At 39.2% G+C, this 23845-nt stretch overlaps 1 protein-coding gene across 6 annotated transcripts in view; it reads left to right on the forward strand.

Moving 5' to 3' along the window:
- The first annotated feature begins 919 nt into the window (after positions 1-919).
- Positions 920-23845, forward strand: part of AKAP7 (A-kinase anchoring protein 7) — a 158977-nt gene continuing 136051 nt past the window's right edge. For all 6 annotated transcript variants that reach the window (XM_042939832.1, XM_042939835.1, XM_042939833.1 and 3 more), the window contains exons 1-3: positions 920-965; positions 7318-7455; positions 23510-23649. In XM_042939832.1, the coding sequence (XP_042795766.1) occupies positions 947-965; positions 7318-7455; positions 23510-23649 (297 nt within the window). In that variant the 5' untranslated portion in view covers positions 920-946. The remainder of the gene's footprint in view (positions 966-7317; positions 7456-23509; positions 23650-23845) is intronic.

The following is a 23845-nucleotide window of genomic DNA, read 5'->3' on the forward strand; positions in this document are numbered from 1 at the left end:
CAAGTGGTATCCGCAAAACAGGCTACATTAATTTAGGGGGTGCGTCTAATTTTTCTTAAATGCAGATTTCTTTGCACTTAAAAGTCCAGTAGAATTCTGCTCCAAGGTCAAAAGGCCTCCCCTCCCCCAACTAAGTAAATTGCTTTTTCCTCCCATTTTACCAATGCTTTAATCTACAAAAATCAGTTAGCCGGTTTCCATTTCTAGGCATAAAGCCATTGTTAAAAATTAGAGACGTTGCCACAATTTGACTTTTTTGTTTTTTCAAGCAAAGTCAATAACACATCTAATTATACAGATGGACATGGTCTCGTTCTTGTACATCTCGTTCTTTGCAAATATTTTGTAATCAGAACTGTTTTTGAAAGCTCTTTGCAAAACTAAACACATGGATCCTCAGGCGGCCACGGGCCACGGAATGCTTGGAGGCAGGTCCCAAGCTCACCCTAATCCCAAAGCTTGGGGCGGGAAAGGCCGCGCCACGGGAAATAACCGAGGGCTGCCAAAGGCCGCAAGAGGCCGCCGGCTCGGGAGCGCAGACGGGCACGCAGCGCCGCGAGGCACAGAGGCGCCCCCAGATCTCCGCGGGCGCCGGTCGCGGCGGCCTCTCCGCCCTCCCCGAGCGGGGCCGGCGTCGCTCGCCCCAATCCGGGTACCACCGGGCGAATCGCCCGGCCCCTTCCGCCGCTGCCGGGCGCCGGGCCTGACCATGCGGCTCCCGCGGGCGCTGCGGCTCTGGGGGCTCGGCGTCTCCGCCGGCCTGGTCGCCGCGGCCCGAGCCCCCGTCGCCCCCCGCCGTCGCCTCCTCCAGTCCCGCCCCCCCGTGCCGCCCGCGAGTCCCCGGCTCCGCCCCGGCCTCCGCCTCCGCCTCGCGCTCGGCCCCGGGCCGCAGCGCCGGGCCGCCGCCGCCGCCTGCCCGGACGCGCCGCCCCGACGCGCCGCCGCCATGGAGCGCCCCGGAGCCGGTGAGCCCGGGCTGCCGAGCGGGCCGGGTGGGCGGCCGGGGGCGTGGGCCCCGTTCATTGCCCGGCCTCGGGGAGGGCCGGGCCTCGCCGCCCCGCCGGCGCCACCAGCGCGGGGAGCGCGACCTCACGCCCGCCGCGCTCGGGGTCCCTTGTCGGTGCCAGTGGGACTCGGGGGTCGCGCCGAGGCCCCCCGCGCAACCGGGTGTGCTGGCTGCTGCTTGGAACCCAGCGTTCCAGTGCAGGCGCTGTTGGTGTGGCGGGAGGCGAGGGGTGTGAACCTGCCCCAAGTTTCACTTTTGTTTCCCCCTTTCTGATCTTGTGACCTTCAGTTCAAATTTCAAGTCATCCCCTCCGCCCCCCGACGGTGTTTGTGTGGTCAACGAAACCCACAAAATCGCGGTTTTCCTTGTTTATCGCAGACATTAAAGACCCGAGCTATCCCGCTGTTTCACGTAGAATTTTATTCTAGGTGTGGAAAGGACCTCTTTTAAACTGGCGCCAAATCTGTAGTGGGGCCCAGAATTCATTTCCAGTTGAAGTCCGCATTTCTTGTGAACTGAACTTTGTGGGTAGAGCGAGCGAAGGGTTGGACTTGGGGCGAAAGGGACCAAAAGCCAATCAGAGAAAAGACGCTCCCCGGCGGGATATTTGTAGTGTAAACGCATAAAAAGATATAAAGACCCTTAAAATGTTAAAATGTGTTACATGACAGCCAGTAACCAATAGAAATTTGTGTACAGATGTTATGGAGAAGACCTTGTGGGTTGGTGCGGAGGGCGGGGCGAGTGGGTGGGGAATCGTCCGGGAGAAAGGAGACCCACACCCCGGGCGCCCTGCTTAGTGCGTGTCCTTGCAGTTCTGGATACTGATGGCGCATCTGGGCCTTTCCCTCAAACTAGCGAAGTTTAAGATGATCTTGGAGTTTACCAAGTAACGTTCCTTTTCACACAGTATTAACTTATTTTCTTCATTTCTTTCTGGTAATGGATTGTATTTTTGGTCTCTTTTTATGAAGAGGAAAGCTAAGCTGACTTGTTGATTATCACACAGCTCAACCCTTATCTAGATGTAGGATGCTACTATTTTTAGTAGCCACACCGGGACTGGCATGGATGGCAGTGACCCTTTCCATTGGGTCTTGGGGAATGTAACTAGCAGACTGAGTAGAAGAATCTTATCTAATGAAATCACATTTTATTATCCAAGTAGGAAACTTGCCTTTTTTGTGGCAAAGGGCAAAACTGGCTATCCTTTTTCCCCTCTGTTGGCCTGTCTTTAATAAAGTCACTTGCTGAAGTGCACATATATTCGAATATTAGTGTATACTTATATATAGTTTTGCATGTACGCCTTACATTTTTATGAGAGTAATTTTTTATTTAAAATGTTTGACTAGCAGAGGGGGGGAAATATAAATATATTGAGTATGGCTATGTCATCATTTAGAAATGATTTATATTTCCTTTAGTCTTTGTCTGTATAGAACATACAATATTGTATTTGCTTTAAAAAGTCAGTATTAGTAACAAACTTCTTTGGTTGTGCTAGTCTTCATAACCATTATTCTTGGTTGTCATTAGAGTGAGTATGCTTTATTCTCTGAAAAGTTGTTCCACTTTTTCTTTAAACAAAGCTGTGGTGAGTCTTTGTCAATATATGTGATAGACACAGATATGTTAGCGAGAAGAACATTTTTACAGCTCCTGATCTATTGCCAGAGTGTTTTTTGAAAGGATTCCCTCAGTTTACAGCTCCATAAACTATGTATGTTTAAACTGTAACCTTGGGCAAGTTACTTCACTGGCTAGTCTGTAAAATCAGTAAGTTAATAGTACCTCCCCGATACCATGGTTGTGTGGATTAAAGGAGTCATTATCTATAAGTGCTTTCAGCTTAGCCTAACGTTACTACATGCTCAAGTGTTAGCTGTTGTTTTTAGTAGGAGTAGTTTCCCGGTTTCATCTCATTTTTGTTACGAATGCACTTAGCATCATTCTTATTTGGATTTGTGCAAAAGATAATTTTAACTATAGTTGCACCAAGTTTTAAGTACTCGAAACAACCAGTTTATGGTTTAAATGCTATTATTTAATAGTTCATATCTACAAACATGGTTTCTTTTGTTCTGTAGTTTAATGGAACAAAGTCTGTATTTCAAGTTCTGGACTGTTGATTTGATATAGCATTGCATTCAAAGGTTTATATATGCCTTATTTAACAAGATGGAGAACGATAGTGAGCAAGTCATATGCTTTACCTTTTATAGTTTGGGATAGCAGTACCTTTCCTTCATTGTCCTGTGAAAAGGAGAATCTGTGACGTGCTGAAGCTGCTGTTTCAGCACCATAAATGATTTTTTCTTGGGCATTGAGTAGCCATACTGCAGTATAACTGAGTGATTTATTAACTACTCTCAAGTGTGTGCTTCTCTGTATCCAGTCATTCAGTACAAATGTACTGGTCACCAGTTGTGAGCTGTACATTGTACTAGGCATTGAGGAATCAAGTGAGAAGGTGTGGTACTTAAGGGACTTATATGGGGACCATACTTATTGGTAGGGGTGTAATTATGAAAAGTGTCCTCTTTCACTTTCAAAAGTGTCCCAGTTTCAGTGGTAAATTATATGTGATTACTTTAGCTTAGTGTCTAAAGGAGAAGACAGACTAATGGACACCTACCACATTGTGTATTTGTCCTATGACTGGAGGAAGCACTAGGTACTGGGAAGGGAATGGGATTCCCTAACTCAGCCCTGAGCTGGGGATAAGAAAGTTTTCCCTAACAGTAAACATCTGATCTGAGTTTTTACTTTTTTTTTTTTTAATGTTTATTTAGTTTTGAGCGAGAGAGAGAAAAAAATGAATGGGTGGGGGAGGGGCAGAGACAGAGGGAGACCGAATCTAAAGCAGGCTCCAGGCTCTGAGCTGTTAATACAGAGTCCAACGCAGGGCTCGAACTCCCCACCAGATCATGACCTGAGCTGAAGTAGGACTCTTAACCGACTGATCCACCCAGGCACCCCTAAGTTTTCACTTTTAAGTTGATTATTCTCAACTGTTAACATAATCTGGTGTGGTGTAGAATCAAGGTATGGAAGAAGTTGAAAGGGGATCTTTTGGAGCAGTGATTTTAAAACTTCGATTGCATATTAGAATCACCCTGTGAGGCTTTAGGAAAATACCAGCAGCTGTCCTGATCTCCAGAGATTCTGATTTGATTGTCCTGGAGTGGGACCGAGACATTGGTAATTTTAAAAAGCTCCAGGTGATTCTAAATGCAGCCAGGATTTAGAATTTTTCAACTAGGACAACGATGTCATCTAGGAGATGAGATAAATAGTCGGGCCTGGAGAGTTGGTATGAGTTGCCTGGGATCACATGGCTAGTGAGTGGGAGCAACACGACCCTGGAATGCCAGCCTTCTGATTTCTGGTACCAAGCCCTTTCTTTCTTTTCTTTTAATTTGTTTTAGTGTTTATTTTTGAGAGAGAGAGAGAGAGAGAGAGAGAGAGAGCGAGCAGGGGAGGGGCAGAGAGAGAGGGAGACACAGAATCCGGAGCAGGCTCCAGGCCCTGAGCTGTCAGCACAGAGCCCAACTCGGGGCTTGAACTCAGGAATCGCGAGATCATGACCTGAGCCCCCCAGGAGCCCTGCAGGCCCTTTCTGTTACAGCAGCCAGCTGGCCTCGCCTCTTTACCTAAATGCCTCTGTTATCACCATTGTCCTTTCCCGAGTCTCCTTTTGGTGTAGCTAGAGGGATCCACATCACCCTGTCCTCTATTGGTTAATTGAGCTCGAGAGAAACTAAAGTATTTCAAGAACTATTTTCATTTAAAAAATGACAAAATTTAATTCATCATGCTTTTCAAGTTTTCCTTTTGCCTTCAAAGTGTATGATTAGAGCCCAGAAGTCAGCCTCTTATGCCATTCCATGTATTGTCAAGAATCCAGTCTATTTCCAAGTGGCACATGGACTTTAGAGCTACAATTGAAATGTCAGTGCTAATGGCCAATTTCATGTCACTGAGTTATTTTTTTCCTCCCAGCTTCATTGAGATGTAATTGACAAATAAAATTGTATATATTTAAAGTGTACAGCGTGATGATTTTCTATAATGTATTGTGAGAGGATTACGACAGTCAAGTTAATTGACACATCCATCCCCTCACATACTTCTTTTGGATGAGAATGCTTAAGGTCTCTCAGCAAATTTCAAGTATATTCTACATTATTTAATTACAGTGACCATGGGGTACATTAGTTCTTCAGAGCTTAGTAACGGGTTCTTAGGCTAAGGATACAATAGAGAAAAACGAAAGTTGGGTTTGTTTCATTTTGTTCTGATTTTCATTCAGCTTTGTGCATATTTAACTGCCCAAATACTCTTTGCTGCTACCTTTTCAAGTGTAAGCGGGTCAGTAATGATTCTTTACATGTAGCTGCAAGTGCCCAAAGGTACTAGATGTGTGTCGATCTATTATTAAAATTTTTGTTTCGGTATAAACTGCATTTGTATTTTTCAATGCAAGCAAAAAATAGAGAGGGAACCTTTACTTGTTCTCACATATTTCAAATAGTTGTAAGCATGATTAGACTCATGCTAAAATAATATTTGTTGAACACTTGAGTGCCAGGCACTCGTACTTGATAAATAGCATCATTATTAAGAATGTACTGATGCTTTTGTTTGTTTTGGTATTTAACACGACTAATTTATATAAAAATCTTTTTGTGTTTTTTTTTTGCTTATATCTAGAAAATAGATGAGTGTGTGCGTGCACGTGCATGTGTGGTGTGTATGTGAGAACAATAGAGACCACTCAGATTGCAATAAAAATTTAGATTTTTTGGATATATATGTTAACTATGACCTTCAGTGATAGTTATGTTGTATACTGTAAGCCATATTCTTTTATTCTTTCCTTCTTTCCTCCCTCTTTTTTAAATTATTATTTTTTTAATGTTTATTTATTTTTGAGAGAGAGAGAGAGAGAGTGCAAGCAGGGCAGGGGCAGAGAGAGAGGAAGACACAGAATCCAAAGCAGGCTCTAGGCTCTGAGCCGTCAGCACGGAGCTTGATGCGGGGCTTGAACTCATGAACCGTTGAGATCATGACCTGAGCTGAAGTCGAATGCTCAACCGACTGAGCCACAGAGGTGCCCCATATTATAAGCCATATTTTTAATGGAGTGTGTTTTTTAGGTATTATATTTGAAAATAGAGGATTACAACAAAATGAAATAAATAACTTCATTAATACCTTTCATGGTAAATTAGTCTTTAGTAAATACAATTATCCCAAGATTTTGTTCAGTACTACTTCAAACCACACTTATGTTCTTTCAATAAAAGTGTTGCAAAATAATGGTACTGGAACTACCACCTACTGATACATTTTGCAGTTAACTTTATCAGCTTGAACAGACACCCTCTTTCCCTTTACCTCCACCCGAGACATAGACTATTCCATCCATAACAAGAAAACAAAACAAAGACCAAATGTGAAATGTGGCTTTAATACTAGCAAATGTCCTTGGGAGGCCTGTGAAGGAAGCTATAAGATCTTTTGCTTTTTAATCATTGAATTTCTAGGAAGCATATTTAGAGCCTTGCCTTTTAAACTGAATTTCCAATATGAGTATAATAATGGAGAGAAAAAATTTAAAAGTCTTTATTGGAAAAAAAATAAAGGTTAGAACTTGTACAAATGAGTACACATAAATCATATTGTTAAAAATAAACACGAAGGAGACTGACAAAACGTTATTTGTTTGTTTTCAAAAGTGTGCGGAAAAAAATGCAATTTTTTTATTTTTATTTTTTTAATTTTTTTTTAAATGTTTATTTATTTTTGAGACAGAGAGAGACAGAGCATGAATGGGGGAGGGGCAGAGAGAGAGGGAGACACAGAATCGGAAGCAGGCTCCAGGCTCTGAGCCATCAGCCCAGAGCCTGACGCGGGGCTCGAACTCACGAACCGTGAGATCGTGACCTGAGCTGAAGTCGGACGCTCAACCGACTGAGCCACCCAGGTGCCCCAAAAATGCAATTTTAGAATGAAGAAAAGATAGCTACAAAAGATCTTGAGGATTGTTGATTAACTGTCTCCGTCTAACCCTGAGTTGAATACTGTGCTTCAGAAAATTATTAATGCTGTTTGACATAAAAGTGCATTGTAAAAATGTAGAATAGGATATAAATAATACTTAGGTTTACAGTATGTTTGAAGACAAGTTGTGTCATTTCTCAAGAGATGTTAATTTATATTGAATTCAGGTGACTTGTTTTAGTGTAGGATACAATGTTCAAAAATAAGTTAAATAATACATTTTTCTTTTTGGTATGTTACAGGAGGAATGGAGTCTAGTGAGTGTGAAAACGTGTCAAAAGAAACGGAAGCATTTGAAGAAGAAGAGTTTGAAGCTAGTGCTATGGATTCTCTGATAGACATGCCATTTGCCACCGTAGATATTCAAGATGAGTGTGCAAGTAAGTACTGAAAACGAGGCAGATTTGCCTACCATTCAGGTTACTTGCGAATAGAAAACAACTGAAAGCACCAATATAGTCTACAAATGTTTATTGACTGTATACTCTGTGCCCCTTACTTTGCTGTCTTCTGTAGAGCCTGGCTATCATTTGATACGGTTTTATCTTGACGAGGTTCTATAACTAGAGTATCCATAAGAAATTAGTTGGCTCTCCCCCGTTGTGGGGTTCCTTGCCACCTTGCAAGGAACATCTGTCCAGGTGGTAGAAGGGGCTGGGCCCACTCCTGCCTCCATGGGTGTGGACTCTGTCTTCTTGGGGTCCTTACTTACTCTCAGTGTTTAGTTTGCAATTTGAACAACAAATCGAGGTGGTAGTTTGGAAGAACAATTAGAGTGCGCTTGGGTGGCTCAGTCGGTTAAGCGTCTGACTCTTAGTTTCTACTCAGGTCATGATCTTGGGGTTCATGAGTTCGAGCCCTGTGTGTCAGACTCTGTGCTGACAGCATGGAGCTTGTTTAAGATTTTCTGTCTCCCTCTCCCCCTACCCCTGCGTGTTCTCTCTCTCTCTCTCTCAAAATAAGTAAACATTAAGAGAATTAGTTTAATCTCTTCATTTCTAAGAAAAAAATGATACTCAGAGAAGTTAATTAGCTAAATTCACACAGTTGAAAATAACTACTTCCAAAATCTGTGATTTCTGATTTGTTAGTCATTTCTTTGGTGAACAGTTACAATCTCTTGAGACGAATGTTGTGCAGGATGCTTTGGGGGTGTATGGGGCGAGGGTGTGTCAAGAGAGGCATCTGACCTGGATGTGGGGTTAGTAGGTGTCCTGGGAAGCATCCTGGAGGTTTGACAAGAGTACAGGCCTGGTGGATAAGTATGAACCATCCAGGGTTCTTTCCTTTATATTAACTGTCCTTGGATTTAGCTGATCATCTGGATTTTCTGTGGAGTGATGGAAAAGTACAGATTCCTCTTTTCCACCTTTGTGTTAGGCCAGGGGATCTTTTTTGTTTTTAAACATCCCACGCGATTCTGGTGGTCATCCAGGCTCAGAAACCACACTGCTCTCTATCTCACTGTCTTCCTACCCAGCAAGGCTGATTTATGTTTTGGGATGATAGAAGGAGAGAGGGATACTTAAAATGTATTAAATCTCTGGTAATTTTTTCTCCATTCCATAATCGAAGGGGAAAAGGAAGGACAAAGAGGTGTTTCCTCAGGCAGGGCACGGTTTCCTGTCTTATCCTTTACAGCTAGCCTGTAGAGAAGAGCCGCTTTTAGGGGTTTTACAGCTGTTCAAGGAGCCTTCATTTGAAGAAGTACTATACCTGTTAGATGGAAGAAGGTATCCTTTGGAAACAAGGGGCAAGAATAGCAAGGATTTAATCATGTTTTCCTTTTAATTTTCCATTTTTTGAGCGAATGCCTTGAGTGTTATCTAAAAAATGCAATCCCTTCTTTCTGATTTCATTACTTTCTCTAACTTGGAGGTAAAATAAAGCAAAATTTTCCTGAGTAGCCATGCCTACATGCCTGTGATGGGCATCTCCCATCCACCCTTCTTGCCCCTCAGCCCTGTTCCAATTCGAATCATTCCCACTGGAGTGCTCATCAGTTAGGCTGGAACAAGACGGGGACTTGTTTACCCTTCCAGCTCTAGGTACTTATGACTTTACATAACTGACACGGAGCTTATCTGTTTGAACAAACAGCTTTTACCTGGGACTGACAGAGAGATACTGCCAGAATCCCAGAGAGCAAATACTATTTCTGAAGCTGCTGTATTCTTAGATCTCCACTGGTGAGGAGAAACAATGACCACTGGGACCAGAAAGAAGGAAGGGGATGTGTTTGTGGCTCTGCACTCCTTTCCTGCTCTGAATGGACTAGCCACTTCTTCAGAGGATGGGCATTGGGAAGGTTAGCTAATCGTTTATACAGATAGGATCTTTTCCCTGCAGTATATGTTATATTTATTACTAAAGAAGTGTTATGCGTGTAAGTTAGGGGCTTGGGTCAGTCCACGCAAGTCCTTTTTTTTTTTTTTTTTTTTTAATTTTTTAATGTTTATTCATTTTTTGAGAGAGAGCACGAGTGGGAGAGGGGCAGAGAGAGAGGGAGACACAGAATCTGAAACAGGCTCCAGGCTCTGAGTTGTCAGCACAGAGCCCAATGCAGGGCTCAAACTCGCGAACTGTGAGATCATGACCTGAGCCGAAGTTAGAGGCTTAACTGACTGAGCCACTGAGGCTCCCGAGTCCTTTTTTTTTTTTTTTTTTTTTAAATTAAAAAGAAAGTTATTTAATGAGGGAAAGAGCGCACTTGTGAATAGGGGGAGAGGAGCAAAGGGGGAGAGAGAGAATCCCAAGCAGGCTTCATGCTCGGCATAGAACCCGAAGCAGGGCTCCATCCGGCAACCCTGGGATCATGACTGGAGCCAAATCCAGGGTCATGCGCTCAACCGACCAAGCCACCCAGGCTCACACATAAGTCCATTTTTAGCTGTATAGTACTTTTGGATAGTTCAGTCTTTGTGAGTTAGAGGGCTTTGTGGGTTAGTCTAGACTCCAAACCACCATGTACAATATTATTTTTGTGGAAAGATAGATTTCAAATTCTAAGCTCCCAGTTACACACAGTCAGTGTGGTATGAGAGAAACAGAAAACTTGGGTTTTGAGTTTTGGTTATTTCATTTTCTACTCGTTTAGCCCTGGACACTTAAACTGTGTGAACTGGGCTTTTCGACTGTGAACCATATGGAATTCCCTACTGTTTTCCTCCCAGCGTTGCTCTACAGATCAGAGGAGGTAATGTGGGCAAGAGGGCCATGAGAGATGTAAAATAATGAACAAATGCTATTTACAAAAGCTTTGAAACATATCCCTTAGTTATTTGGGGACAACTTGTTCTCTCTCACTTTTATAATAGCATTTACTAAGACACTAGAAACAAATACTAAAATTCTTCGCAAACTAGAAACTACTAGCTAGTTTTTGTGAAATGAGATTTTTATAGAAATGCACAAGAACTGGGAGTTTTGTTGTCAACCCTTCAACTTAAGATAGCTATAGGAATAGTGTTTGTATCCAAAACTGGTTTGTGGCTTGAATGGACTTCGTGTGGCTTTTCTCTTACATTTATTAACATGGAAATGTAACCAATTTACTGGCCTGTGGTAGACGACAACCTTAAAATTCTGAAGTTGCTGGTTGTTGCCTTTGGTTCTTTTAGTTTCCTTTGGTGGGTGGAAAGTGTGAGTTAACTGCCAAGACATTCTTGCCGATAGAAACCCTGGCAGGGTGACGAGGAAAGTAGTGCTAACAAGAACATCGTGGGAAGGAGAATCCTTGCCAATAAGAAAACTCCTCCCCAAATGCTTGGTTCAGAGGGTCTTAGGCGCCAACTGTGTTACCTTGAGTGTGGGTGCTGTGTCACGATTAGGTGTCATGTGGTCTGGTTGGCCAAAATGGGTGTTTACGTTTTTTGTTTGTTTTGTTTTTGAGAAGAGATTATTTTACTATATGCTGCAATATAAAATGTATTAGAATTTTATGCTGAATTAAACATAAAACGTATTAGAACTATATATATTAGAATATAAATATACACACTGGAAATAAATTATCTAAATGTAAGTGTGAAAGAAAATCTTCTACAAATATTGAGGAAGCAATACAACCTAAGTCACATCTTCTGGCTCTATAGGTTGAACATATTCTGGGAGAAAATATAACCTCACTGAGTTGTTGACCTGGGCCTGGGTGGGTCTATTCTCTCTACAAGATGGAAGTGTCAGTGGTTAGTTGGTTAGAAACCCAGCAAACCATCCGGAAAATGCTTGGAGTTGCTGTTAGTCTTGCCTCTGAAAGTTGAATGAGAGTCTGCACCGAAGAGTCATTCTGCTGCTGGAAGCAATAGCTTAGTGTGCTTCCCATGGACTGTAAATTGGTGGAGAGCTTTCGTTTAACCAACTCAGTTCTCTTAAGAGAATCATGGCCCTTACCTATCAAGCCACATTTTAAATCAAGATTCAAAATAAAATATTTGAGTGCCTTTTTTCTTTCATAAGTATAGAATTCAGTTCTCATATCAAAGTTATTATCTTTATTTTACCTCACACAGAATTCTAACGTTGTAATTATTGGAGACTTTAAAGATCTGGGAGAGCCAAAGCATAAGAGACTGTTAAAAACTGAGAACAAACTGAGGGTTGATGGGGGGTGGGAGGGAGGGCAGGGTGGGTGATGGGTATTGAGGAGGGCACCTTTTGGGATGAGCACTGGGTGTTGTATGGAAACCAATTTGACAGTAAATTTCATATATTAAAAATTAAAAAAAAAAAAGATCTGGGAAATTATTTTGTTACTTGTTTATTAGCTAATATCATTAAGATGTATTTTAAAAAGTTCTTCAACTCTTAAGTATTTTAAAATACTGATTGAAACCTACCTTTTCTGGAATAAAATTTTTTATAGAAGAATGCTGTGTCAAATAAAGATGGAATCTTAACACCTGGTGTAGTAAGTGATTATCCTGAGTCAATTTTAACTTCTTTTTTTTCTTGAAGTAATCTCTGTGCTCAACATGGGACTGGAACTCCCGACCCCAAGATCAAGAGTTGCATGCTTTACTGACTGAGCCACTCAGAGGCCTCTCTTGAGTCAATTTTATTTTATTATTTTATTATTTTTTAATTTTTTAAATTTTTTTAACGTTTATTCATTTTTTTTCCTTTTATTTATTTATTTATTTATTTTTTTAATATATGAAATTTACTGTCAAATTGGTGAGTCAATTTTAAAAAAGGATAAAGTAGGGGCACTTGGCTGGCTCATTCAGAAGAGTGTATGCCTCTTGCCTCTTGATCTTGGGGTCATGGGTTTGAGCCCCATTTTGGGAATAGAGATTACTAAAAAAATATATAATAAACTTTAAAAAAAAATAAAAAAGATCAGTTATGTTCTGTATCATCTCTAATTGATTGGGGAAACATGGAGTACACATTCCAAATTTTTATGAAAGGGCTTAAGGCAAATATTTGTGTCAAATACTACAAAGGTTTTATCTTTTTCCCTTAGAAAAACACACAAGACAACAAAAAACATTGGAAAATCCCAATAAATACATTAATTCATTCCACACACATTGAGTGCCTGCAGTGTGTCAGGTAATAATGGTCCTGGGCAAAGTAGAAGATAAAATTCAGTTAGTAAATAAATACACGGAGAGTTATCCAACTTCAGATGTATTAAAGGATGTACCTTAAAATATGGCTATAACTTATCAGATTGGCAATATCTTTTTCAAAAATATCAATTTCAAAATAATCTGCAGTGCTTTTAATGTCCTGTCTACCTTGCTTGTGACAATGTACTGAGTCCTTTTAGAATGGAGTTTGTTGGGACCTCCAGCAATGTTCAAACACGGGATGGATCCACTCATGGGATTCCCAATGCAAGGACATAGTCTTACTTGTGGAAAAAGGTCTTATTCATAAATATATGTGTTACAGTGTCTGTTAAATAGTAGAAATATTGGGAGAAAAACCCCAAATGTCCAAAATTAGAGAGTGATTGAGTAAGCTATACTAATGCTTTAAATTACACATTATGTAATTACATGTTGTTATGAAAATAATATTTCTGAAAACTGTGTTGGGAGGAATATTTCATACCTTCAGTGCAAAGTCAAAAAGTAGGTGGAAAAAAGTATGCGTTGTTTGTTTACAGTAGTGTAAGTACTTTGTGTGACCTGTCACCAGAATTCATAGTGGTTGTGTTAAGATAGCGATTTTTTGAGCAATTTTTTAGCTCCTTTTGCTAATTTTTTATGAGTGGCTTTTATTCTTTTTATGAAAAAATACGATTAGAATTAAAAAAATGTTTTTAAGTGTTTATTTTTGTGTGAGAGAGAGACAGAGACAGAGTGTGAGTGGGGGAGGGGCAGAGGGGGAGACACAGAATCAGAAGCAGGCTCCAGGCTCTAAGCTGTCAGCACAGAGCCCGACACAGGGCTAGAACCCATGAGTAGTGAGATCATGTCTCTAGCCGAAGTCAGAAGCTTAATGGACTGAGCCACCCAGGCGCCCCTACAATTAGAATTTTTAAATGTGCTTAAAAACTTGCTTTTAAAAATGTAAGCTTCATTGATTCACTAAATAGAAAGTTGGATAAACTTATTCCTCTTTGATCATGTCCACTAACATTATTCCTAATAGTGTTAAACTGTGGTGGTTATAAGCAAGGGCTGTGGAGTCAGACTGACAGGGTTCTACACTTTCTCTTCAAAAAAATTTTTTGAGGGTGTCTGGCTGGCTGTCAGTTCAAACCTCATGTTGGGTATAGATACTACTTAAATCAATTAAAAAAATTTTTTTTTCAGGGGGTGTCTGGGTGGCTCAGTCAGTTGAGCATCTGACTCTTGATTTCACCCAAGGTCTTGGGATTGAGTCCCATATTGGGCTGCATGGAGTCTGCTTAAGATTTTCTCTTTCTCTCTCTCTCCTTCGCCCTCTCCCTCTCTCCCTCTCTCCCTCTCTGCCTCTGCCCATCTCCGTCCCCCCCGCAAAAAAATTTTTTGGGAGTGTAATTAACATACAATGTTATGTTTGTTTCAGGTGTACAACATACTGATTCAACAATTTTGTACATTACTCTGTTCATCATGATAAATGTAGTCACCCTCTGTCACCATACAACATTATTACAGTATTTTTGGCTGTTTTCCCAATGTTGTACTTTTTACCTCTATGACTTATTTATTTTATAACTCAAAGTTTGTACCTCTTAATCCCCTTTACCATCAGTTTATTCTCTGTGTTTAAGAGTCTGTTTTTTTATTTATTTCTTTAAATTACACATATAAGTAAGATCATATGGTATTTATCTCTCTCTGTCTGACTTATTTCACTTAGCATAAATACCCTCCAGCTGCATCCATGTTGTTGCACATGACAAGATCCCATTCTCTTTATGGGTAATATTCCATTGTATGTATGTGTATATATATATATGTGTGTGTGTGTGTGTGTATGTATGTGTGTATATGTATATATATACATATATACATATGATGTATATACAGTGTATATACTCCCATGTATATACTGCATCTTCTTTATCCATTCGTCCATCCATGGGCACTTGGGTTGTTTTCATATCTTGGCTATTATAAATAATGCTGCAATAAACATAGGGGTGCATATATTTTTTGAATTAGCATTTTCATTTTCCACCCACTAGTAGAATTAGTGGATCATATGGTATTTCTGTTTTTAAATTTTATTTTTTAAAGTTTATTTTTGAGTGTGTGTGCGTGAGAGAGATCCCAAGCAAGCTCTGTGCCACCAGCACAGAGCCTGATATGGGGCTCAAACTCACAAACCATGAGATCATGACCTGAGCTGAGATCAAGAAGCAGATGCTTAACTTTCTGAGCCATCCACGCACCCCTTTAAGGAACCTCCATACTGTTTTCCACAGTGGTTGCACGAACCTGCATTTCTACCAACAGCATGAGAGATCCTTTTTCTCTACATCCTTGCCAATGCTGCTTATTTTTTGTCATTTTGAGTCTAGCCCTTCTGCCAGGTGTGAGGTGATATCTCATTGTGGTTTTGATCTGTAGTTTCTGGATAATTAGTTTCCTGATGAGCATCTTTTCATGTGTCTGTTGGCCATCTGTATGTCTTCTTTGGAAAAAATGTCTCTTCAGGTTCTCTGCTCATGTTTTAAGTTTTTGTTTTTTTGTTTTTTTGGTTTTGTATAAGTTCAATATATAGTTTGGGTATTAACCCCTTATTGGATATATTATTTGTGAATATCTTTTCCCATTCAGTGGGTTGTTTTTTCTTTTGTTGATAGTCTCCTTTGCTGTGCAAAAGCTTTTTATTTTGGTGTAGTCCCAATGGTTTATTTTTGCCTTTTTTCCCCTTGCCTGAGGAGACATCTAGAAAAATGTTGCTGAAAACTGTCAAAGAGATTACTGCCTTTTCTTTTATGGTTTCGGATCTCACATTTATTTTGTGAGTTTATTTTTATGTCTGGTGTAAGAAAGTGATCCAGTTTCATTCTTTGCCATGTAGCTGTCTAGTTATCCCAACACCATGCTGTTATGCTTCCTTATTGTGTCCTTTGAGCAAATGTCTAAGTCTCCGTCTCATTATCTGGAAAATTGTCATTATAATTGTAGCTATTTCAGGAGTTGAGAGGATTCAACTTGTTAATACGTGTAAAATTTTATAAATCTCAGCAAAGTTTTTGCCCAAGTATACTTGCTAAATTAAATATTTAAAAAAAATTTCATCTTGACAGCAGTATTTTATAATCATGTTATCAAGGGTGTCCAACACATCGCTAAATGCTTTATATTTTCTTAATCCTCAGAGAAACTCAATGAGGGAGGTAAAGTTTTTTTTTGTGAAAGTTTTAGTAATTTGCTAAAGATTACTCAGATAATAAGGGGGAGTAATGCTATGAAATAGAGAAGTTAATATTCTAAGTCATAAATCGAGGAGTTTTAAAAATGGTTACTTCAAAGATTTTGACTGCTTATATGACAAGAAAAAAAGAAAAGATTATCAAAACAAGAATCTAGTCTGTTTTCAGCCTTTTGGCTAAGAGGAGGTCTGAAAACAATCAACCAACAATAGCAATTAAAGTAATTTCATAATTCATTCTCTTGTAGTTTATTTTTTTTTTGAGGGAATAAATAAAACTTAAGGAAAAACTAGATAAATTGCATAAAATGACATGTGCTTTGGGTAAGAAAACACATGCACGGATCAGAGAATTTCAGCCTTTATCAACAGGACCAGATTCATTAGAGTACAATGAAATGGCTACTGAAATCGTTATGAAAATTAGCAGTGTAATGAATTAAATTTATGAGATGAGGTTATGAGCTCTAATCCAGTGAAAGACCCGGGGTGCATGGTCAAAGCTTTTTCCATTTTGCTTCTGTGGTCACTGATCTTTAATGCTTTTATTAGTAAACTAGATTTTACATGAATACTTTGCTCATTATATTTTCATATAAAGTAAATTAAAAGAATAATTGCAGATTGTACTTTAGAATTTAGATTGTGATTTCAAAGTTAGAAATAAAATGAAGTTAGATAAGGAAAGAGGAGATTTTATGTTCTGGCCATACAAATTAAATTTGCAAATACAAGGCAAAGAAGATATGCAAACCAGGGAAAAGAGGTATTGGGCTCAGTGTGTAACCCTGACCATAAATACGCAGGACTCACTGAATTAAAAAATAGAAATAATAAACTTATTACAAGGGCAAATATAACTGTGGTATAGCAATAAGTAGTCACAGGATTCTTTTTCTTTTTTGCCCAGCTCTTGTTATATAATTTCCAACTTTACCCTGGCAGTGATGCCTAACAAAAGAAAATTTTATTTATTTTTATTTATTTATTTTTTAAGTAAGCTTTATGCCAACATAGGGCTTCAGCTCACAACTGTGAGATCAAGAGTCACATGCTCTACTGAATGGGCCAGACAGGTGCCCATAAAAGAAAATTTTAGGTAATCCAGTTGGAAAGAAAGTTAAATAGTTATGGATAAGATTAGAGAAAGCTAAGGGAAGTTAGAAAAACTCTGTACTTCTTGGGGCGCCTGGGTGGCTCAGTTGGTTGAGCGACCCACTTCGCCTCAGGTCATGATCTCGCGGTCCGTGAGTTCGAGCCCCATGTCGGGCTCTGTGCTGACAGCTCAGAGCCTGGAGCCTGTTTCAGATTCTGTGTCTCCCTCTCTCTCTGCCCCTCCCCCACTCATGCTCTGTCTCTCTCTGTCTCAGAAATAAATAAACATTAAAAAAAATTAAAAGAAAAAAAAGAAAAACTCTGTACTTCTTTATTTTTACCAAGAGGATTTTTGTTTGTTTGTTTTTAAGAGTTATTTTTGTTTGTTTGTTTGTTTTAAATGTTTATCTGTTTTTGAGAGAGAGAGAGAGAGTGCGTGTGTGCACCTGAGCCTGGGAGTGGCAGAGAGAGAGGGAGACAATCCCAGGTAGGTTCTGTGCTGACAGCATGGGGTGCTCAACTGACTGAACCTCCCAGGTGACCCTTTAAGAGGTATTTTGAATTGGGATTTTACCCAATTCATTCTCATGATACCAGAATTGTTTAAAAGAGTTGTTATACAATTATGACTATTATATTCCAAGGTTATGGTTTTCCTTCTCTGGATATCTGTAGAATGGACTTATGGAATGTTTGAAATGGCAAAAATAAGTCGCTACAGGAAGAACGGTTTAGTTTTTGTTCTTTTTTTGTTGTTTTTTTTAATATGAAATTTATTGTCAAATTGGTTTCCATACAACACCCAGTGCTCATCCCAACAGGTGCCCTCCTCAATCCCCATCACCCACCCTCCCCTCAATCCCCACCCCCCCCCCCCCCCATCAACCCTCAGTTTGTTCTCAGTTTTTAAGAGTCTCTTATGGTTTGGCTCCCTCCCTCTCTAACTTTTTTTTTTTTCCTTCCCCTCCCCCATGGTCTTCTAAGTTTCTTAGGGTCCATAAGAGTGAAAACATATGGTATCTGTCTTTCTCTGTATGGCTTATTTCACTTAGCATCACACTCTCCAGTTTCATCCACGTGGCTACAAAAGGCCATATTTCATTCTTTCTCATTGCCACGTAGTATTCCATTGTGTATATAAACCACAATTTCTTTATCCATTCATCAGTTGATGGACATTTAGGCTCTTCCCATAATGTGGCTGTTGTTGAGAGTTCTGCTGTAAAGATTGGAGTACAAGTGCCCCTATGCATCAGCACTCCTGTATCCCTTGGGTAAATTCCTAAGCAGTGCTCTTGCTGGGTCATAGGGTAGATCTATTTTTGATTTTTTGAGGAACCTCCACACTGTTTTCCAGAGCGGCTGCATAGTTTAGTTTTGAACAGATAAGGTATAAAACTGAAAATGCTAAAAGTCTCTGGTCTCTCTCTCTCTCTTTTTTTTTAAAAATTTTTTTTAATGTTCATTTATTTTTGAGAGAAAGAGAGAGAAACAAACACATGTAGGGGAGGGGCAGAGAGAGAGAGGGAGACACAGAATCTGAAACAGGCTCCAGGCTCCCAGCTGCCAGCACAGAACCCTATGTGGGGCTTGAAGTCGGAACGGTGAGATCTTGACCTAGACTGAAGTTGGACGCTTAACTGACTGAGCCACCTAGGTGCCCCTCAGTGGTCTCTTAAATACCACATTTTTAAAAAAAAAAATTTTTTTTTAACGTTTATTTATTTTTGAGACAGAGAGAGACAGAGCATGAACAGGGGAGGAGCAGAGAGAGAGGGAGACACAGAATCTGAAACAGGCTCCAGGCTCTGAGCTGTCAGCACAGAGCCCGACGTGGGGCTTGAACTCACGGACCGTGAGATCATGATCCGAGCCGAAGTCGGATGCTCAACCGACCGAGCCACCCAGGCCCCCAATACCACATTTTTAAGCCTGTTCTTATTGAGTAAAATATAGCAGAAACAATTCAGTGTCTTAGTGCACAGTAAGGAATACATTCATGTTGCCATCCAGTACACACGTGCATGAAAAACCTTCAAATTCATGGAGCAGTACTTAGACCCGCCATAAGCAGGTGGAATGTTACTTCTATTCTATCCTGTTCTGTAGTATTCTAGTCTACAACATTTTCTTCCATTTCATTCTACTCCACCCCACCATATTCCATTCTATTCTAGGTTTTAAAAAGTGCTTTTAAATTATCTTCTATGTTGATTTAGTAACCTAGTAGTGGGTTGATACTAGCAGTTTGGAAAAAAAAACAAGAAAAACTAGACTTTGGGTTCAGGATTCTCTTTCTACTATGTTAATTTTGAAATGAACTAGAGGTTATAAAATCAGCTGGATTATTAGTTTGGACATCTTTTTTTTAAGGTTATTTATTTTTGTTTAGTAATCTCTACACTCAGTGTGTGGCTTGAACTCACGACCCCGAGATCAAGAGTCGCATGCTTTTCCAACTGAGCCAGCCAGGAGCTGCTGGACACCATTCTTGATCGAATTTTACCATGAGAGTCCTAATTGTTATGGGTGTTAAGTTAGTACCTTTATCACAGAACACAGAAAACTATAACTAGAAGAGACTCTAGATAGAGATTATCTAGTTGTCCTTCCTATGCCCCTGGGTGTTTAAAAAAAAATATATATATATATATATATAAAATTATGGCAAATTTCAAGCATATTCAAAAGTAGAATAGTAGACTGAGCCTCATCTATTTATATCACCTCTTCCTCACTAGATTATTTTGAAGTATATTCCAGATATATTTTATCTGTAAATACTTAAGTATGTGTCTTCAAAAGATAAGGATACTTAACAAAAAGCATATCCAAAATATGCTTCTCATGACAAAAAAATAAGAGTAATTTCTAATATCATCAAATATTATGTCAGTATTCACACTTCTCTGTCGTAATTAAAAAAATTGTTTTGAATTAGGAAGTAAAGTCCACACATTGTATTTGATTGACACATCTCTTCAGTTTCTTTTCATCTGTAGTTCTCCTTTCTTTCGTGTGTGTGTGTGTGTGTGTGTGTGTGTGTGTGTTTTGAAGAAATGAAGTTGTATAGAAGTACCTACATTATGGTCACTTAATGTGTTCCTCTGCCCTTTACATTCTAGTCAGACGCTTAACTGAGTCACCCAGACACCCCAGATTAAGGAATCTTGATAAGTTTTGGAATATTGGCAAGACTGCTGCAAAAATGCTCTGAATTTCGTATTGTGTTGAAGTGATGATTCTATTTGATGCTTAAATTGTGCCATCATTGGCCAGTGTTGGGACTTTCATACTGGTTCTAGAGACCTTCTGACATGGTGCCAGGAGTCTTTGAAGAGCCAGGATCCTCTGGTATATTTTATGCCTCAGACCTAGAATAAGCTATTTCTCTAAGGATTGGCCAACTTTTTGAGTTTGCAGATAGAGAAATGAAGTGACTTGATAGGAAGATGCTTGTTGGAAGATTAGTCTTGGGGTTAATGCTCTTTTCAGTATCTAGTGCTGCCTCTGCAGGACTGAAATAGACCTGGCTAGTTGCCTTGCCAACTTCTGTTCCCCCTCCTTTTTTCCTTTTGTAGATTTCTTTTTCCACATAGGCATAGGTTGGGAACTGGCAGATACTATCTCGGCTTCCGGTGCTGTTTGGGGTTGTGTCCTGATTTGGACAATGGGATGTAAAAAGAAGGATGCTGAGAACTTATCTAGAATTAATTTGTGATTTTACTTTAAAAAATGGGTGTTTTACTTTAGAACTATTTTGCAGTATTATATTTAATTTTTAAAAAACTGCTTAAGATTATTTTTCATTTTATATAATCATAGGGGATACAAGTGGTCTGGATGATGAAAAACAATGGATACTTTATACTGTATGTCAGTTTACTTTTGGAGTTTTCTAAATGATCTTAGCAGATACACATTTATCTCCCTAATTCTTTTGAGCTCTGGGTAACACCTAATAGTTATAGCTAATTATAGTGCTTAGTTTGTACCAGAATGTAGTCTAAGAGCTTTCATGTATTAACTCACTCAAAAATGGCCCTGTGAGGTAGCTAATATTATTATTCTCAACTTAGGAGGAAACTGAAGTAAAGAGAGTTCATGTGACTAATCTAAGATCACACAGCCAGTAAGTAGGGGAGCCAGGATTCTAACCCACAAACTCTGATCTAGACTATACTAAAATTGGTTTCCATTTCTAATGTACCATTTTACTAAGAGCAGATGGAGGTGGGCTAGAAATATATTTGGGCATGGATTTAAAATATATGTGGTACTTTATTAGCATATTCTGTGGCTTCTGTTTAAAATTAGTAGATTTAGTTTGTGTTACTATAGTCAAATGTAGGACTGTTTCTTAGATGTCTAAAATTACAAGCAGCTCAACAGCATATTGATGTCATTTTCCATATTTAAAGAATTGCATGTGGAATAAAACCCAGTGGCATCACATGAGGCAATTCTGATAATGCTCATAATGCAGATGAGAATGCTGGAAACTTTTTCTTAGCAATAGGATTTATAAAGTTCTGACACGCTCATGTATGTAAAAGAAAGTAATAATTTATATTTCAAATATGTATTCTCTGTGAAGATGTATCATTTTAACCATATAAATCATCGGTAGTAGGGAAGTGGATGCACAAAGACACCAGATAATTTTGTCCTAACTCTTAATGACTTAGTCAGACTTATTACCCAGGTCCCCTTGCTTTTAATTTACCCCCACCTTCTGGATGTCACAAGTGTGTGTTAGTCCTAGAAAGAAAGCACATGTTTCCACAAACCCTGAGTTTTTAAATTTTTAACATATTCTACTCATTTTCTAGAGGTTAGCATTAAGACACTATTTGTGACATTTATTTAAAAATTGTCCTTAATATTTTATTTTTTATTTTAAAAAATCTTTTGAAAGTTTATCCACCTATTTTTAAGTGATCTCCACACCCAATATGAGGCTTGAACTCCTGACCCCAAGGTCCAGAGTCACATGCTCCTCCGACTGTGGCAGCCTGGTGCCCCTGCTCTTGATATTTTAAAGAACAGTAGGGGCGGGCTCACTCTTTAGAGCACGCGACTCTTGATCTTGGGATTGTAAGTTTGAGCTCCATGTTGGGTGTAGAGATTACTTAAAAAAGTAAAATGTCGGAAAAAAAATAGAACACTAGGATAAGGAAAATGACTTCTGCTCTTTGGTTTTGCAGAACTTTGACAGAGAAGCAGTTTGATCTAATAGAAAATACACTAGGTAGAGAGAGTTAAAAGGTCTAAATGCCACATTTGACTCCATGACATTGAGTAGTTTTTAAGTTTTTCTGCACTTCCGTTTCCTTGTATTTAATAAGGAGTTGAGTTAGATCAGGATCGCATAGACACACAGACTCTGCATTATTGCTTGAGCTCAGACTTTCCCCACAGACCTTTTTAAGGCATTATGTGCAGGTGATCACCAGGGTCAGTAAGAGTTGATCCCAAAGATGGAGCCAGCTTCATAGGATTGAATGTAAATAAGGTGTTTTCTTCCTCCCACTCCTTTCGGGAATGATACCTCAGAGTATACAATTATATTTGAATTTTTACAAAGTCTCTATAAGGCACTCCATTTTGAATAGTAAGCTAATGTTCGGGAAGACACAGCCTGAAAACTCAATCAATGTTAGTTTTGCATGCATAGGGGACCTCCTGCTCAAATCTGAAAAAGGAAACCATGGCATTTCATACTGATTTGGTAATTCTTTCTGGGGACATAGCTTCATAATTACTATTTTGGGTGTTATAAATGAGTCTTTTGAAGGTGACTTTAACAAGTAGCTAAGTGCTTCTCAATTATCTATGGTTAAGGACCAGTTTTTTTTGTTTTTGATTTCCTATTTGTTGCCAACTGATACTTGTGTAAAATACGGTAAAAGATGAACTATTAGAAAAATGAAAAAAAACCCACACATAATAGAAGCCAAAGTTCAGTAGACAGAATTTCTTTGCCTACTTGCTATGAAAGTTTCTAAAGCAATCTAAATTTTTCCAAGTTTGTAGCATGACCTTGACCACAAACCAAACTTTGAGTGGCATTGCTATGAGTGGTTATGTTGTGGGAGTCACAAATGTACATTTACAAGATGTATGAAAAAAGTGATCTTTTCTAGTATCATGAAACTTGTGGCATGGGGGAGAGAATGGTTGTTAGTTGTGCTTTAGATAATGGGCCAAATCTGGCTAACTATCTGCTTTGTAAATAAAGTTTTATCGGAACACAACTATACCTCTTCATCTACGTTTGTCTACAGTAGACTTGGGTAGTTTTGATAAAGACCATATGATCTGCAGTGCCTAAAATATTTATTCTGAGGTCCTTTACAGAATAGTTGCTAGCTCCTACTTTAAATTTGAAAATGACTATTATGAATGATTGCTATTTATGTAGTGCTTGTTTCCTTTTTATTTATTTTTTTTTACTAAATTATCTTTGTTTAAATCCATTAGACATATTATTGTTTGACTTTCTCCCTCTAGTCACTGATGTACCTCACATAAATTTGGAGAGAAGTAAAGAAAATGAACGGATCAGTAAAGATCAGATAAAGAAGAAGAAAAAAAAGCAAAAAGATTATCAACCCAACTATTTCCTATCCATTCCGATCACCAACAAAGAGGTGCTTTTTTTTTTTTTAATTGAAGTGTAGTTGACACACAATGTTACATTAGTTTCAGTTGTACAACATGGTGCTTTGACGGTCTACGTTGTGCTGTGCTCACGACCCACGTAGTTACCATCTGTCACCATACAGCGTTATTACTATACCATTGACCAAAGTCCCTGTGCTGTGCCTTTCAACTCCTGACTCCTCC

The sequence above is a fragment of the Panthera leo genome, chromosome B2 (assembly GCF_018350215.1).
Source record: "Panthera leo isolate Ple1 chromosome B2, P.leo_Ple1_pat1.1, whole genome shotgun sequence".
Lineage (NCBI taxonomy): Eukaryota > Metazoa > Chordata > Mammalia > Carnivora > Felidae > Panthera > Panthera leo.